This window comes from Manihot esculenta, chromosome 8 (genome assembly GCF_001659605.2).
Source record: "Manihot esculenta cultivar AM560-2 chromosome 8, M.esculenta_v8, whole genome shotgun sequence".
In the NCBI taxonomy this organism is placed as follows: domain Eukaryota; kingdom Viridiplantae; phylum Streptophyta; class Magnoliopsida; order Malpighiales; family Euphorbiaceae; genus Manihot; species Manihot esculenta.
The window spans coordinates 16670390-16685443 of NC_035168.2; the positions used below are offsets into that span (position 1 = coordinate 16670390).

At 42.1% G+C, this 15054-nt stretch overlaps 1 protein-coding gene across 1 annotated transcript in view; it reads right to left on the bottom strand.

Annotated features, from left to right (window-relative positions):
* Positions 1 to 1256: 1256 nt before the first annotated feature.
* LOC110607481 overlaps positions 1257 to 15054 on the bottom strand; it is a 19752-nt gene continuing 5954 nt past the window's right edge. Inside the window, exon 2 of the mRNA XM_043959382.1 lies at positions 1257 to 1297. Within this exon, the coding sequence (XP_043815317.1) occupies positions 1257 to 1297 (41 nt within the window). The remainder of the gene's footprint in view (positions 1298 to 15054) is intronic.

The window sequence follows — 15054 nt, forward strand, 5'->3', positions numbered from 1 at the left end:
CTGATTTACCATCAAGACTCGCCCTTCCCTAAATAGGGCGATTCTCGGCATAAAGTTATCGTTATCAAGCACAACCTAGTGTATCTCAATTATGCTTGTAATCATAAGATCACTTACCTATCAGCTGGCGATATCCTTACCAAGCAACCGACCACATCATCTCCAGAATATTATACTTATCTCCACCTTCTTACAGTATATAAAACGGAGGCAAATATATGCTATTCTCTTACACTACTCAAGTTCTAAGGAATTCATTACATTCACCCCATTTTTTAGTATACCGACTTGAGCGTCGGAGTGACTGCCGTGGGCACCCACCACCACCTCACATTCTCTTTCTTGCAGGTTCTAGCCAATCACAGCACAGTTCTGTTTTTTGGTTACATCATTTGGTTCTGTTAACGAAAAATTTATTAAATCCTTTCTATTCATTTGAATTACAACTACTCTCCTACTCTTTCTCTCGTAGAAAAATACCTCTCTCTCCTTTTACTCTCAAAATGGCCAGTAATTTGCGAGCTGCTACTAATATTGCTACCAATGAGGGTATCATTGTTTTTTCTACTCCTAATAATAGACAAAACACGCCCCTAATGGTCAATGAAGCAGATCTCAATAATTTAAATAACGAACAGATACTCTAATATAACCAAAGGCTGTAGACTACTCTCGTGCAATACAAAGTTCGAGAATAGAAATCAAACATGCCTCCCAAAAAAAGGGAGGATGCCTCTGTAGACACCCTAAGGGCTCAGACAGAATCAATCAAAATGCGGCCTAAAGGAAAGTCTGAGTTCAAAGATGAATTAGATGAAACTCCGAAAGGCATCAATTGGAAGCTAGTACGTCTCATGCAAAGGCACCAAAAGGAACAAGAGGAGGATTTTGGCCTAGATAGTGCCTCGCCTCTTTCAGAAGAAATCTTAACATAAACCTTTCCAACCAAGTTCAAGCTTCCTAACTTGGATAAGTATGATGGAACAGCAGATCCGAGAAGCCACCTGACAATCTTCAAGACGACCATACAGCTTTAGGATGTCAACGACTTTGTATTATGTCGAGTATTTCCATCAACACTTATAGGTTTGGCTTAGAAAAGGTATCAGCACCTAAATCCAGGTTTAATTCAAAACTTTACATAGTTTGCTATGTTATTTAAATCCATATTTATTACTTGTATATCTCCTAAAAAAATTTTCTCTGACTTGCGAAAGATCCGCCAAGTAGAGGGCGAGTCTTTAAGGAGTTTTATCTCACGGTTCAATACTGAGGCTGTTAGAAAACCCATAGATTACTGCAATCCAAAACACACAGCGGAAAATAAAAATCTATGTTTCCTTTCTAGGATCCAAGTGCTTCATTTATTTCGAAAGGAAGGATAAGAGACTAACCTGTTAGACTCGATGAGAAGATACAGTTCCGGACTGATGGTGTTGCTTCTGAAACGAACACCATCAATGGTATCCACACGAACGTTTTCATCTAGAGTGCTAGCTCTCTCAACAGATGGATAAGCTATGTGCTCCCCAATCTGCAACTCAGAAAAATGATCACCCCAAAAACTTGCTCCAACAATTCATAGAAGAGGTTTTATTCATTCTTCAGTGTTTTTGTTTTTCCACACTTCTTTTCGTAAAAGAGTTGTGTTCATAATTAACTATCACAATCTTGTAGATACTCAAATTGTTAGGAAATCCAAAGATTATTGCAACCCAAAACACGCAGCGAAAAATAAATCTTTGTTTTTCTATCAGGATCCGAGTGCTTCAATTATTTCGAAAAGAAGGATATGAGACTAACCTGTTAGACTAGATGAGAAGATACAGTTCCGGACTGATGGTGCTGCTTTTGAAATGAACACCCTCTATGGTATCCACACAAACGTCTTTTATCCTTCTAGAGTGTTCGCCTTCTCAAAGATGGATAAGCTATGTGCTCCCCAATCTGCAACTCAAAAGTGATTTCTCCAAAACATTACTCCCACAATTCGCAGAAGAAGTTTTATTCATTTTTTTTAGTCTTTTGTTTTCCCAGGCTTCTTTTCGTAAAAGAGTTGTATTCATAACCAACTATCACAATCTCGCAGATACTCAAATATCTTACATGATAGTTTGTTTTGATAAGGAAAATCGAAAAATCTTTTATCTGTAACAGTTACAGATAGACTGCAGATCTTTTAAATATTATTATCTTATAATAATAAATAATTAATAATAATAATAATAATAATAATAATAATAATAATAATAATAATAATAATAATAATAATAATAATAATAATAATAATAATATCTTCATTATTATTAATTATACTAATGGGCTTTTAGTCCATTAATATAGCACATTAACAATGTTCTTTTGTGTGTGACCCAATAGGCTCATATTAATTGGCAATGGGCCCAGTTCCACAAGGTCTATAAATCATAAACGGCCTCTAGCAAGACATTATGACTACCCAATTAATATGAGAATCGATAGTCTGCTAAAGACTAATAAATAGAACATGTATTAATCCCTTTGTCACACGATATCTAGTTTGAACATTAGTCATGGTCAATGTCAAATTTATAATGTTCAAACTTATGATTTCTCAATCTCTAAGTAGAGTGATAAAACCAAATGATATTGATTACACTATCAAATTATTTGAGCATGACCATGCATTTCTCAGTCTCACTTATCGAGAGGCCCAGAAGATATCTCTCTCAAAGAGAGGAACAAATTCTATCTTGATTGTTTAATATCCTCTACATAATTTCTATTATGCTCAATCATAATCTTTATGATTGTTTAATATCCTCTACATAATTTCTATTATGCTCAATCATAATCTTTATGATTATCCGATTAAAGATAATGTTTGGTTATGTCAAAACATAATAGTCCTTATATTTGAAACTATGACAATCTCAAGTCAAAGGATTAAGACATAACTACTTTGAGATTCACTTATGACAATAACCCATGTAGTGATCTCAATACGGGTCCATCCAATACTTTGTTCTTTAACAAGTATCTATGATTATTGAATTATATTAACATATACATAATCATCTTATGATTATCAATTAATAATCATACTAGTTATATTTTATCATTATCACCATAATAATAAGTAACCAGAGATGTTAATCATTATTATGTAACATGCAAACAAATAATAATGACAATAACCTCTTTTATTAATAACCAAAATGACATACAGAACAGTCCAAGATAATGGCCTAGGGCAAATACACTAACACAAATATCTATATGATAAGTCTTTTTTTCAAAAAGGAAAACAGAAAAATCTTTTATCTGTAACAATTACAGATAGACTGCAGATCTTTTAAATATTATTATCTTATAATAATAAATAATAAATATTAATAATAATAACATTTTTATTATTATTAATTATACTAATAGGCTTTTAGCCCATTAACATGACATGGCACATCAATGACGTTCTTTTGTGTGTGACCCAATAGGCTCATATTAATTGACAATAGGCCCATATTAATTGCCAATAGGCCCAGTCCCACAACGCTAATAAATCATAAGTGGCCTCTAGCAAGATATTATGACTATTCAATTAATATGATGATCGATTGATAGAGCATAATTTAATCCTTTTTATCTTGATATTATTGATGATAATTTGCATGTTTTCTGCTTAATTTAGTGCTTTTGATATTATTTTGCAGAAAATAGTGTAAAAGTGCAATTTGGAGAAAATACTCCTAAAACTGCCTTAAATTGAGCAAAGGAGAGCAAGCCTGCCAAGTTGAAATCAAGTGAAGCTAAATAAGGAAAGTGGCAAATAAGGAAGGAACATTCAACTAAAGCAATTTGAAATTCAAATTTCAAATCTCCAAGTAGCCTTTTCCTTATTCAAGAAGCCAAATCTCAAGTTGCCATAAATGAAGGGCCAAATAAGGAAAGTATTTTGAAATTCAAATCTCCAAGATTCACATTTAAATTTTGAATTTCAAAATCCAGCTTATATAGGAAGCTAAATCCAAAGATCACATGCTTGCCACTGTAACGACTCGGAAACGGGACCGCTACCGGCGCTAGGATCCAGATCGATTTAAGGTCGCCGGGACCCGTAGCAAGCCTAACATACATCCTGTACAACTGGTATAATCCCATACATGATCAAACATTCCATACAAAAAAAAAACTTTAAAACATTTATTATACCAAGCTTGACCTGAACATACAACATACTATAAACATATAACCCACACCAGAGCCCTCATCAAATGCCCTAGTGTGGACAATATTATATACGTCAAGCCTGGTTTCTTCGTATGACATCATTAAAAACATAAATATAATGATCATGTATAAGAAAGGATTAACCAAACCATAGGGTCAAGCATCATACTAATTCATAAACATAACTCTACTTTACGTTACATTATCTTAAAATACATTACATCAATTTACATCACATGTCCACTACTATTTTATTACATAGCCACAACCTTTATCCTTGACGTCTTCCTGGACTACCTCCGACCTGCAAACCTGGGGTTAGGGGAAAGGGGGTGAGCTAAAAAGCCCAGTGAGCGGAACAGGGAAAACAGTTTAATAAATTATATGCTATCATGGAATGCGTCACAGTACAAACATTTCACATCACGGATGGACATGACCCAAAACTCCCTCTGATCTATGCTCGGCCCTCGAAGGAGCTCCTCAGGACTTCATTAACATCATGGTGCCCGGCCCTTGGTGGGGCTCCTCAGGACTTCATTAACATATCATAACATCTCAGATCAGACTTGGGCTATTGGGTCTCCTTCGGTCCATCCACACCAACAACATAATATGCAATGCATCATATTCGTGGATACTAATGCAATACAACCTAATATATACATGGCATTCATGATGCATGAGTTATGCTAAAAGCTTTCATTACTTTAAAATAACATAGTTGTGTTCTACTCACCTCTGGCAGACGTTGGACTGACTCTGCAACAGCTAACACTGCTGGCCTCCTCGGTTCCTCGGGTCCGATCCTACACAAGTGGACTCAAATGAGGGACCAAACACACTCTAACAAGACTCTAAACAACTCCCCAAAAACCCTCTAAAACATCACCAAAGCATGCATAAGAAACAATCAAGAAAGGGCTGGACAAGGCACTTTTGGCGGCACCTTCGGCGGCCGAAAGTCATGCATCTTCGGGGGCACTTTCGGCGGCCGAAAGTCAAGCACCTTCGGCAGCAGGTTCGGCGGCCGAAGCTTCTCACAGATCCAAAAGTCCTGGCCTTCGGGGGCACGTTAGGCGGCCAAAGGCTGCCTCCCTTGCAGGTTCGGCGGCCGAACATGCCTTCGGCGGCCAAACCTGGTTCCCTCCGAACGGCAGGTCCGAATCTATCACAAGCAAAACCAACCCCAAAAAAACCCAAAACCTCACATGCTCTCTCCCAAACATGCATACACACTCTCACATGCATATAGGGGCATAAACTAGCTTAAACCCCAACACAAACATCACATAAACATACATTGAGCATAAAACCCACATAAACCCTAACATGCACATCTACCCTCACACAAGCATCAAAACTTCTTAAAACTTCATTAAAATACAAGGAAGGCAAGGATCTACACTTACCTCTTAAAGATCGAGGGTTGGTGCGACCCGAAAGTGGAGATGTGGAGGACAAGAGCTCCGAAGGTCTCTAAGTTCCAAAACTTTAATCTAAGCTTAAAACTCTTCAAAACAACGATAAAGCTCATAAAAACCTTGGGAGGTTGAAGGAAAAACATGAAATCAACCAAAGGAGGGCATGAACTCACCTTAGCTCGAGAATGGGGAGAAAACTCGCCCATTTTGGGTCTGGGGGCCTTTTATAGGTGGCCGGTCAACCACCTTCGGCAGCCTAAGCTCGCTTCCACACCTGCACACTCGCTTCCACACCTGTACCACATTCGGTAGCCGAACATGGGTTTCGGTGGCAGCGAAAGGAAGCCACCTTCGGCGGCCGAACTTGAGGTTTAGCGGCCGAACCTGGCAATTTCCTCCTTGGTCTTTTCTTTTCAAAACTCAAATCTTTCTTACATAAAATGTTAAAATCATGTGAAAACATTTAAAAACATACTTTTACCCCTCTAGAAGGCTCCGGTATCTTGGTGTAATACCTGGCTAGATTCCGGCATCGGAATCCCTACCTTCTGGCGGAATCTCTGTTGGAATCTGGAATTTTGAAGATACCAGAGTCTTCTAGAGGGGTAAAATGTGTTTTCTAAAATATTTTCACTGATTTTATGGTTTTAAAGGAAAAGGAAATTGAGTTTTGAAAAGAGTAGGCCAAGGAGGAAGGAACCCAGGTTCGGCTGCCGAACATGGGGCTGTTTCGGGAGCGCTTCAGGCCTCCGAAGGCTTTGAGGGTAGAAACCAGGTTCGGCCGCCGAACCTCAAGTTCGGCCGCCGAACATGGGATAGTTTAGGAGGCACGTTAGGCTTCCGAAGGTGGCTTCCTTTTGGCCGTCGAACCCCAAGTTCGGCCGCCGAATGTGGTGAAGTTTTGGCAGCAGCTTTGGTCGCTGAAGGTGGTTGACCAGGACACCTATAAAAGGCCCCTTGTCCAGAAAATGGGGGAGTTTTCTCTCCATTCTTGGGCTAGGGTGAGTTCATGCTCTCCTTTGGTTATTTTATGATGTTTCTTCAAATCTCTCAAGTTTTCATGAGTTGTGTCTTTGTTTTGAAGAGTTTTTAAGCTTTGATCAAGTTTTGGGAGCTTGGAGATCCAAGGAGTTGTTTCCTCCCATCTCCAAGTTAGGGATCGCACCAACCCTCGATCTTCAAGAGGTAAGTGTGGATCTTTGCTTTCCTTTATGTTTTAATGAAGTTTATGGAGTTTTAATGCTTAAGTATGGGTAGATATGCATGTTAAGGTTTATGTGGGTTTTATGCTCAATGTATGTTCATGTGATGTTATGTTGGAGGTTTAAGCTAGTTTATGCATGTGGGAATGAGTATGCATGTTTGGGAGAGAGCATGTAAGGTTTTGGGTTGTTTTGGGTGTTTGGAAGGTTTGGGAGGCTTGTATGCCTAAGAGGCTGAGTTCTGGATGAACTCAGGTTCGGCCGCCGAAGGTAGTTTCGGCCGCCGAACCTGCCTGTGGATGCATGGTTTGGCCGCCTAACCTTGCCCTCGAAAGTTGAGTTTCGGATCTAGAGCAGACTTTCGGCCGCCGAAGGTGCCGCCGAAAGTGCCTGACTTTCGGATCTGGAGAGAGGCTTCGGCTGCCGAAAGTGCCCCCTAACCTGCATGGCTTTCGGCTCTGGAAGGGACATTCAGCCGCCGAAAGTGCCCTGTCCAGCCCTTTCTTGGGTGTTTTCTGTGCATGTTTTAAGATGTTTTAGGGGGGGGTTTTTGGGGAGTTGTTTATGAGTTGTTTAGAGTTTGTTTGGCACCTCATTTGAGTCCACCTGTGTAGGATCGGACCGAGGAACCGAGGAGGCCAGCAGTGTTAGCTGTTGCAGAGTTAGTCAGCGTCTGCCAGAGGTGAGTAGGACTGAACTATGTTTTTTTTTAAAAAATAAAATAAAATAATGAAGTTTTGAGCATGTTCATGCATCACAAATGCCATGATATATTTTAGGTTGTTGCATTAGAGCTCACGAATATGATGCATTGCATAATATGTTGTTGGTGTGGATGGATGTTGGATGAACCATAGCCCCTGATACAATATGATATGTATGATACGGTATGAAAGACCAGTGGGACTCATTCTATGTTCGCTGGCACAGTATAAGAGAAAGACCAGGACCCATTCTATGTTCTGGCACCTTGGAAGATTTTGCTTAGATAAGTAGAGGGCTATTGGTGACAAGTCCATCCTTGATGTGATTTGTTGTGATGTGATGCATTTCATGAGTATATGTATTTTAAATATAATGTTTTATTGTTCTACTCACTGGGCTTTTTAGCTCACCCTTTTTCCCCAACCCCCAGGGTTGCAGGTCAGAGGTAGTCCAGAAAGATGTCAAGGGTAATGTTATGCTTATGTAATAGGTTAGCGTTTTAGAGTGGACATGTAATGTACATTGATATAATGTATTGTAAGATAATGTAATGTAATGTAACGTAAAGTAGAGTTATATTTATGGAATAGTATTGTGCTTGGCCCTAAGGCTTGGTTAGTCCCTTTGTAGTACATAATATATGTAATGGTTAAATGTTGAGTTGTGTATGAACCAAACTTGTGGCATGTGATGTTTACCACACTAGAGTATTTGATGAGGACTCTAGTGGAGGTCTTATGTTTATGATTTTGATTCATGCACAGGTTAGGTTTTGGTTCATCAGATGTGATCCAAGCTTGATGTATGTTATGTTGACCCAGCTAGAGCATTTGATGAGGGCCTTAGTAGGGGGTTCTTTATATTTTCAGTTATGGAGCATACAGGTCAAGCTCGGTGGATACATCAGATGTTTGGGTTTTGATGTTTATGTTTTGATCATGTATGGGATTTGACCAGGTGATAGGAGGTATGTTAGGCTTGCTACGGGTCCCGGCGGCTTTTGTAATACCCGGCTAGAATCCGGCACCGGAATTCCTATTGTCTGATGGAATCCGGGGTGTTGGGATTCTATATAAGGGTAGGAGTTACGCTTTCTCAGTATTATGAGGTGTTTTCTGGTTTTACAGTTCTTTAGTTTTGAGTTTTGAGTTGAAATGAATCAAGGCAGAGGAGCCAAGTTCGGCCGCCGAAGATAAGTTCGGCCGCCGAAAGTGCCCAATGTTCGGCTTCCGAAGTTCAGGTTCGGCCCCCGAATGTGGCATGGTTTTGCATGCGATTCGGCAGCCGAAGCTGAGTTGCTTAGCCAGCAGGTTTGTATCCCTAAGTCAGCCTTTTGGACAGGTGTGATCACCATATCATGTCCAGAAGTTGGCCACGTCTCCTATGCTGTATTTGCTGAGTTTGAGCAGCTCATGCAGAGTGTTTTGAGCTTTCACAAGGGGTTTGACTGTTTTGAAGCAAAAAGTGAGTTTGAGAGAGTTTGAGAGTTTGAGAAGAGTTGGTTCGTTTTCCTTAGTTCAGAGTGTTCAGCTTCTTACTACAGGAGGTAAGTGATGTTCTTGAATATGTTTTCTGAAGGTTTTAGGGGGATTTGTGGAAGGAGATGCATGTTTAGGTTCTTAATGATAGTTTTGATGAGTTATGCATGTATACATGTTTATGTGTTATGTTTGATTTGTTGTTTGGGGTTATTAGATAGTTTTGGACCCCTGTGGACATATACATGAGTATATGTGAGTTGAGTAGAGGAGGTAGGCATGTTTGGAGAGCTTGAAGGGAAGGAGGAGATGGTTTGCCGTTGAAGCTGAGTTCTGAATGAACTCAGGTTCGACAGCCGAAGGATCATTCGGCCGTCGAACCTCTTGCATGGTAGCTTAGGCTGCCACAGCTTGCCCCCGCGAGTTGTGCATGTTCGGCTCTGTTTGGGGGATTCGGCCGCCGAAGGTGCCGCCGAAGGTGCTTGAGTTTCGTCTCTGGAGAGGACTTTCGGCCGTCGAACCTGCCGCCGAAAGTGTTCTGTCCAGCTTTCCTTTGCATGCTTTGCATGGATATTAGAGTGAGTGTAAGGGGATTCTTGGGGAGTTTAATAGAGTTGGTCATAAGCTTGTTTGGTCCCTCATTTGAGTCTTTATGTGCTTATACAGACCAGAGGAACCAGAGAGAGTAGCAGTGAGTACTGCTCCAGAGGTTCAGAACCTGCAAAGTCAGTCAGTCCAGATAGCCAGAGGTGAGTGGAACTAAACTGATGACTTTTAATTGAACCACAAACTGATTTTAGCATATCTCATGCATCATGTTTATGCCATAGGTTGATTGCATTAGTATTCACGAATATGTCGCATTGCATCGTTATTTGATGATGTGAGTAAATGCTGAATGATCCAATAGTCTCAGACAGGAAGTCCAGGAGCCTTTGACTACGCCCTGGCAGGTATAGCGAAGTCCAGGAGCCTTTGACTACGCCCTGGCAGGTATATAGTAAAGTCCAGGAGCCTTTGACTACGCCCTGGCAATGGTAAGTACAATGGTGTTATATACACATATACATATATGACAGGAAGTCCAGGAGCCTTTGACTACGCCCTGGCACAGAGTTACTGGGATTATGTGGTGACAGGTTTACTCTTGATGTGGCTTGTCTGTGATATGGTGCATTCCATGAGATCATATTTTACTAAGATGTTTTACTGTTCTACTCACTGGGCTATAGAGCTCATCCCACTCCCTTAACCCCAGTTTTGCAGGTTCAGTGTACAGTGTACAGGGACAGTCCAGCAGAGTACAGGAAGAGTGAAGAGATCTGTAATAGCTTAGAGTGGACATGTAATATTAAAGAGATGTAATAGTTGTTGCTTGACCTAGACCTAGTGATGTATGTTGTGTACATGATCTGTATATGTATATATGTTTTCCTGTATGTGAAAACCAGGCTTAACAGGTATGAGTTAACCCATCTAGAGCAAGCTCTAGTCAGGGATACAGAGTACAGAGTACATGAGTACAGAGTACAGAGATAGTGCATGCACAGGTTGAGCCTTGGTTCAGAAAAGAGTTTTATTTTCACATAAAATGTATGATCATGTATGAGGTTTACAGGTACACAGAGAATATAGCAGGCTTGCTACGGGTTCTGGCGGCCTTAAGCCGACCTGAATCCTAGCGCCGGTGACGGTCCATTTTGGGGTCGTTACAGATTGGTATCAGAGCCCTAGGTTCACATGATCGGACCTATAGAGACAGTGTTGGGCTCATACAGGTTAGAAGTGGTCAAGCACAATAGGAAATCATGTCCACTAGGATAGGGTCTTGAGTCCTATCTGCTATGATATGCCATGAGTATTGTATGTGTATGATATGTGATGTTTATGTGCTAAGTGGTATGTTATATGTTGTGTTTCCAGAGTAAAGATGCGAGGAACTCGTCGATCAGCTCGATTGACTGGAGTCCCACCAGAGAGTGAGAGACCAGCTGCTCGTCCTCCTGCATTGCCAAGGGCAAGGTCGCAGAGATCTAGCAGGGAAGGCATGTCAATAGACCCTAGAAGGTCTGTAGACGAGAGCAGAAGAGGAGTAGTTAGAGGAGGAAGATCAGAGGAAGAGAGGGAGGCTATGGAGACTGATCCGTCTATGGATGAAGGTATGGGCGATTCCGAGGGAGGCGTTCAGGCCTCAGGTTATGGCTATCCATCCTTGTTTCAGGAGCCAGAGTATCCTATGGAGGGTATGTCGGAATACTCTCGTTTTGACCCATATCCTACATACATGCCATATATGCCATATCCTCACTACTATCCACCATATCCTATGTATCCATCTTCCCCTACCCGTCCAAGTGCAGCACACCTAGAGCTAAATGACCCAGTATTACCACCAGAACCAGTAGCCCCTGTTGTTGATAGACATGAACCTAGCTCATCTGGAGGTAAAGTCCAAATGACGGAGTACTTGAAATTGGATGCTCCTAAATACAACACGGGAGATGATCCATTTGATTACCTCAGAGCAGTTAGGATGATCACCAGTGAATTGGGAGCAGATGATAGGAGAGCCATTGAGATGGCAGGTTTCACATTAAAGTGTAGGAAAGCCAGAGAATGGTTTAAGAATTATGTGGAGCCGAGAATGGACAGCATGTCATGGGGAGAGTTCGCCAATGAGTTTGCAGGGTGGGCTTTTCCTGATAGTTCGAGGGAGATGAAGATAATTGAGTTTGAACAGTTGAGACAAGTAGATGAGATGACTGTTGATGAGTTCACAGATAAGTTCCTAGATCTGCTTCAGTACGTGGGTCAGGCCTATGATACTGATCAGAAGAAGGCGAGGAGATATACCATGAGACTTCATCCCAGGTATTCTTCTTTGATCCTTCCAGCAGAAAAGGAGAGTTTTCACTCTATTATAGATGCAGCCAGAAAAATGGAAGCTAGTGCCAATATTCAGAAACAGTCACAGGCACAGGCTTCGGGTTCTAAAGCCCCCACACCAAGCAGTAAAAGATGGGATAGAGCAAAAGGAACAAAGAGTAAGTTCTGGAATAAAGTCAAGTCAGGTCTGGGAATAGGTAGTGGCTCAAGCTCTGGCACAGCTCCAGTCTGCAGACGATGCGGAAAACCACATGGAGGAGTTTGTCGGTTGGGATCTACAGCTTGTTTTCGATGTGGACAGGAAGGGCATATTGCTCGGGATTGTCCGCAGATGACTTTTGCACCATCCCAGCAGATGAGTTCAGGCAGTGTGGTACAGCCAGTTGTACGGCCAGCAGCTCCAGTCATGCCTCAGACTAGTGGCAGAGGTAGAGGGAGAGGGGTAGCCTCTACTTCAGCAGCAGGTTCCCGAGGTGGAAATCCGGTAGCCCCAGCACGGATTTTCACAGTGACACAGGAGGAGGCTAACACGTCGAACACAGTGGTGTCAGGTAATCTCATCATTGGGTGTTCAGATGTGTATGCTTTGATGGACCCCGGTGCTTCTCATTCCTTTATTGCTTCGAGAGCCATAGAGAGGTTGGGTTTGATCAGTTCTGAGTTAGAGTATCCTCTCTGGGTCAGTGGACCTAGATGTGACCCATCAGTGGCAGTGTCAGTCTGTCGTTTCAGTCCCGTATTCATAGAGGGTAGATGCCTTCCAGCTGACCTTGTGGTTCTAGACTTGATAGATTTTGATGTCATTCTAGGGATGGATTGGCTATCTGCATATAGTGCTACGTTGGACTGTCGAGAGAAGCTAGTGAGTCTCAGAGACCAGGATGGGTCAGAGTGTGTCTTCAGAGGAGACAGGAGAGGTACACCCAGAGGTATGATTTCAGCCCTTCAGGCTCGTCGTTTGCTTAGGAGGGGTTGTCAGGGGTTTCTAGCTCATGTGAGAGAGCTAGATAGTCAGGTTAGGGAATCAGCCACAGTACCAGTAGTCCGAGAGTTTCTCGATGTGTTCCCAGACGATTTGCCAGGACTACCACCTGATAGGGAGATAGGGTTTGAAATTGAATTATTGCCAGGTACCAGACCTATCTCTATACCTCCCTACAGGATGGCGCCAGCTGAGTTAACAGAGTTGAAAGAACAGTTGCAGGACTTGGTAGATAAGGTTTCATCCGCCCTAGTACCTCACCTTGGGGTGCTCCAGTACTCTTTGTCAGAAAGAAGGATGGATCCCTCAGACTTTGTATCGACTACAGACAGTTGAACAAGGTCACTATCAAGAATAGGTATCCCTTACCTCGGATTGATGATCTATTTGACCAGCTAGCTGGAGCAGGTTGTTTCTCGAAAATAGATCTGAGATCTGGGTATCATCAGTTGAGAGTCAGAGAGGCAGATGTGCCTAAGACAGCTTTCCGGACCAGATATGGGCATTATGAGTTCTTAGTGATGCCGTTCGGGTTGACTAACGCCCCTGCAGCATTTATGGATCTCATGAACAGGGTATTTAGTGAGTTTCTGGATCACTTTGTCATTGTGTTTATCGATGATATCTTAGTGTATTCCAGAGATGCAGAGGAGCATGCCCAGCATCTGAGAATCATTCTGCAGACACTGAGAGAGCATGGTTTATATGCCAAGTTCTCAAAGTGTGAGTTTTGGTTACGGAGCATTGCCTTCTTGGGACATGTGGTATCAGCAGAGGGTATTGAGGTAGATCCCAAGAAGATAGAGGCTGTAGCTAACTGGCCCAGACCCACGACAGTAACTGAGATTAAAAGCTTTCTGGGACTGGCAGGTTACTACAGGAGGTTCGTTCAGAACTTCTCAAAGATAGCAGCTCCTATGACCAAATTGACTCAGAAGAACCAGAAGTTTATCTGGTCAGACCTGTGTGAAGAGAGCTTTGAGGAGCTCAAGAGGAGACTGACTACAGCACCAGTGCTAGCTCTGCCTGTTAGTGACAAGGATTTCACAGTGTTCTGTGATGCATCTCGAGTGGGATTGGGTTGTGTATTGATGCAGAGTGATAGAGTAATAGCTTATGCTTCTAGACAGTTGAAGAAGCACGAGTTGAATTACCCTACCCATGACCTAGAGATGGCAGCAGTTATCTTTGCACTTAAGATGTGGCGGCATTACCTCTACGGGGTTAAATGCGAGATCTTCACTGATCACAAGAGTTTACAGTACATCTTGAGTCAGAGAGAGCTGAATTTGAGGCAGCGGAGATGGGTAGAATTGCTCAGTGATTATGATTGTAAAATCCAGTATCATCCGGGTAAGGCGAATGTTGTCGCAGACGCCCTAAGCCGGAAGTCACTAGGCAGTTTATCTCATATAGCAGCAGAGCGGAGACCGGTTGTGATGGAGCTTTATAAGCTCTTTGACGAGGGATTACAGCTAGAGTTGTCTGGTACAGGTGCGTTGATAGCACAGATGAGAGTGACACCTGTGTTTCTGGAACAGATAGCTCAGAAACAGCACGAGGACCCTGAATTGATGAAAATTGCCAGGACTGTTCAGTCAGGCAACAATGCAGAGTTCAGATTTGACAGCAAAGGGATCCTTCGCTATGAGAGTCGACTTTGTGTACCAGATAGGGGCAGTGTGAAGGAAGACATTATGAGGGAAGCTCATAATGCGAGGTATAGTGTTCACCCAGGAGCTACCAAGATGTATCAGGATCTGAAAAGGATCTATTGGTGGCCAGCCATGAAGAAGGAAGTGGCGCAGTTCGTGACAGCCTGTGAGGTTTGTCAGAGGGTGAAATTAGAGCATCAGAAACCAGCAGGAATGCTTAACCCATTACCGATTCCAGAGTGGAAATGGGAGAACATAGCCATGGATTTTGTAGTGGGTTTACCAGTAGCATCCAACAGGATAGACTCGATATGGGTGATTGTGGACAGACTCACGAAATCTGCTCATTTTCTTCCAGTACGGAGTAACTATTCTGTGGATAAGTTGGCACAGGTCTATCTGGATGAGATAGTGAGATTACATGGAGTTCCAGTGTCTATAGTTTCAGACAGAGGACCTCAGTTTACCTCTCGCTTTTGGCGGAGTCTGCAAAGTGCAATGGGCACGAGATTG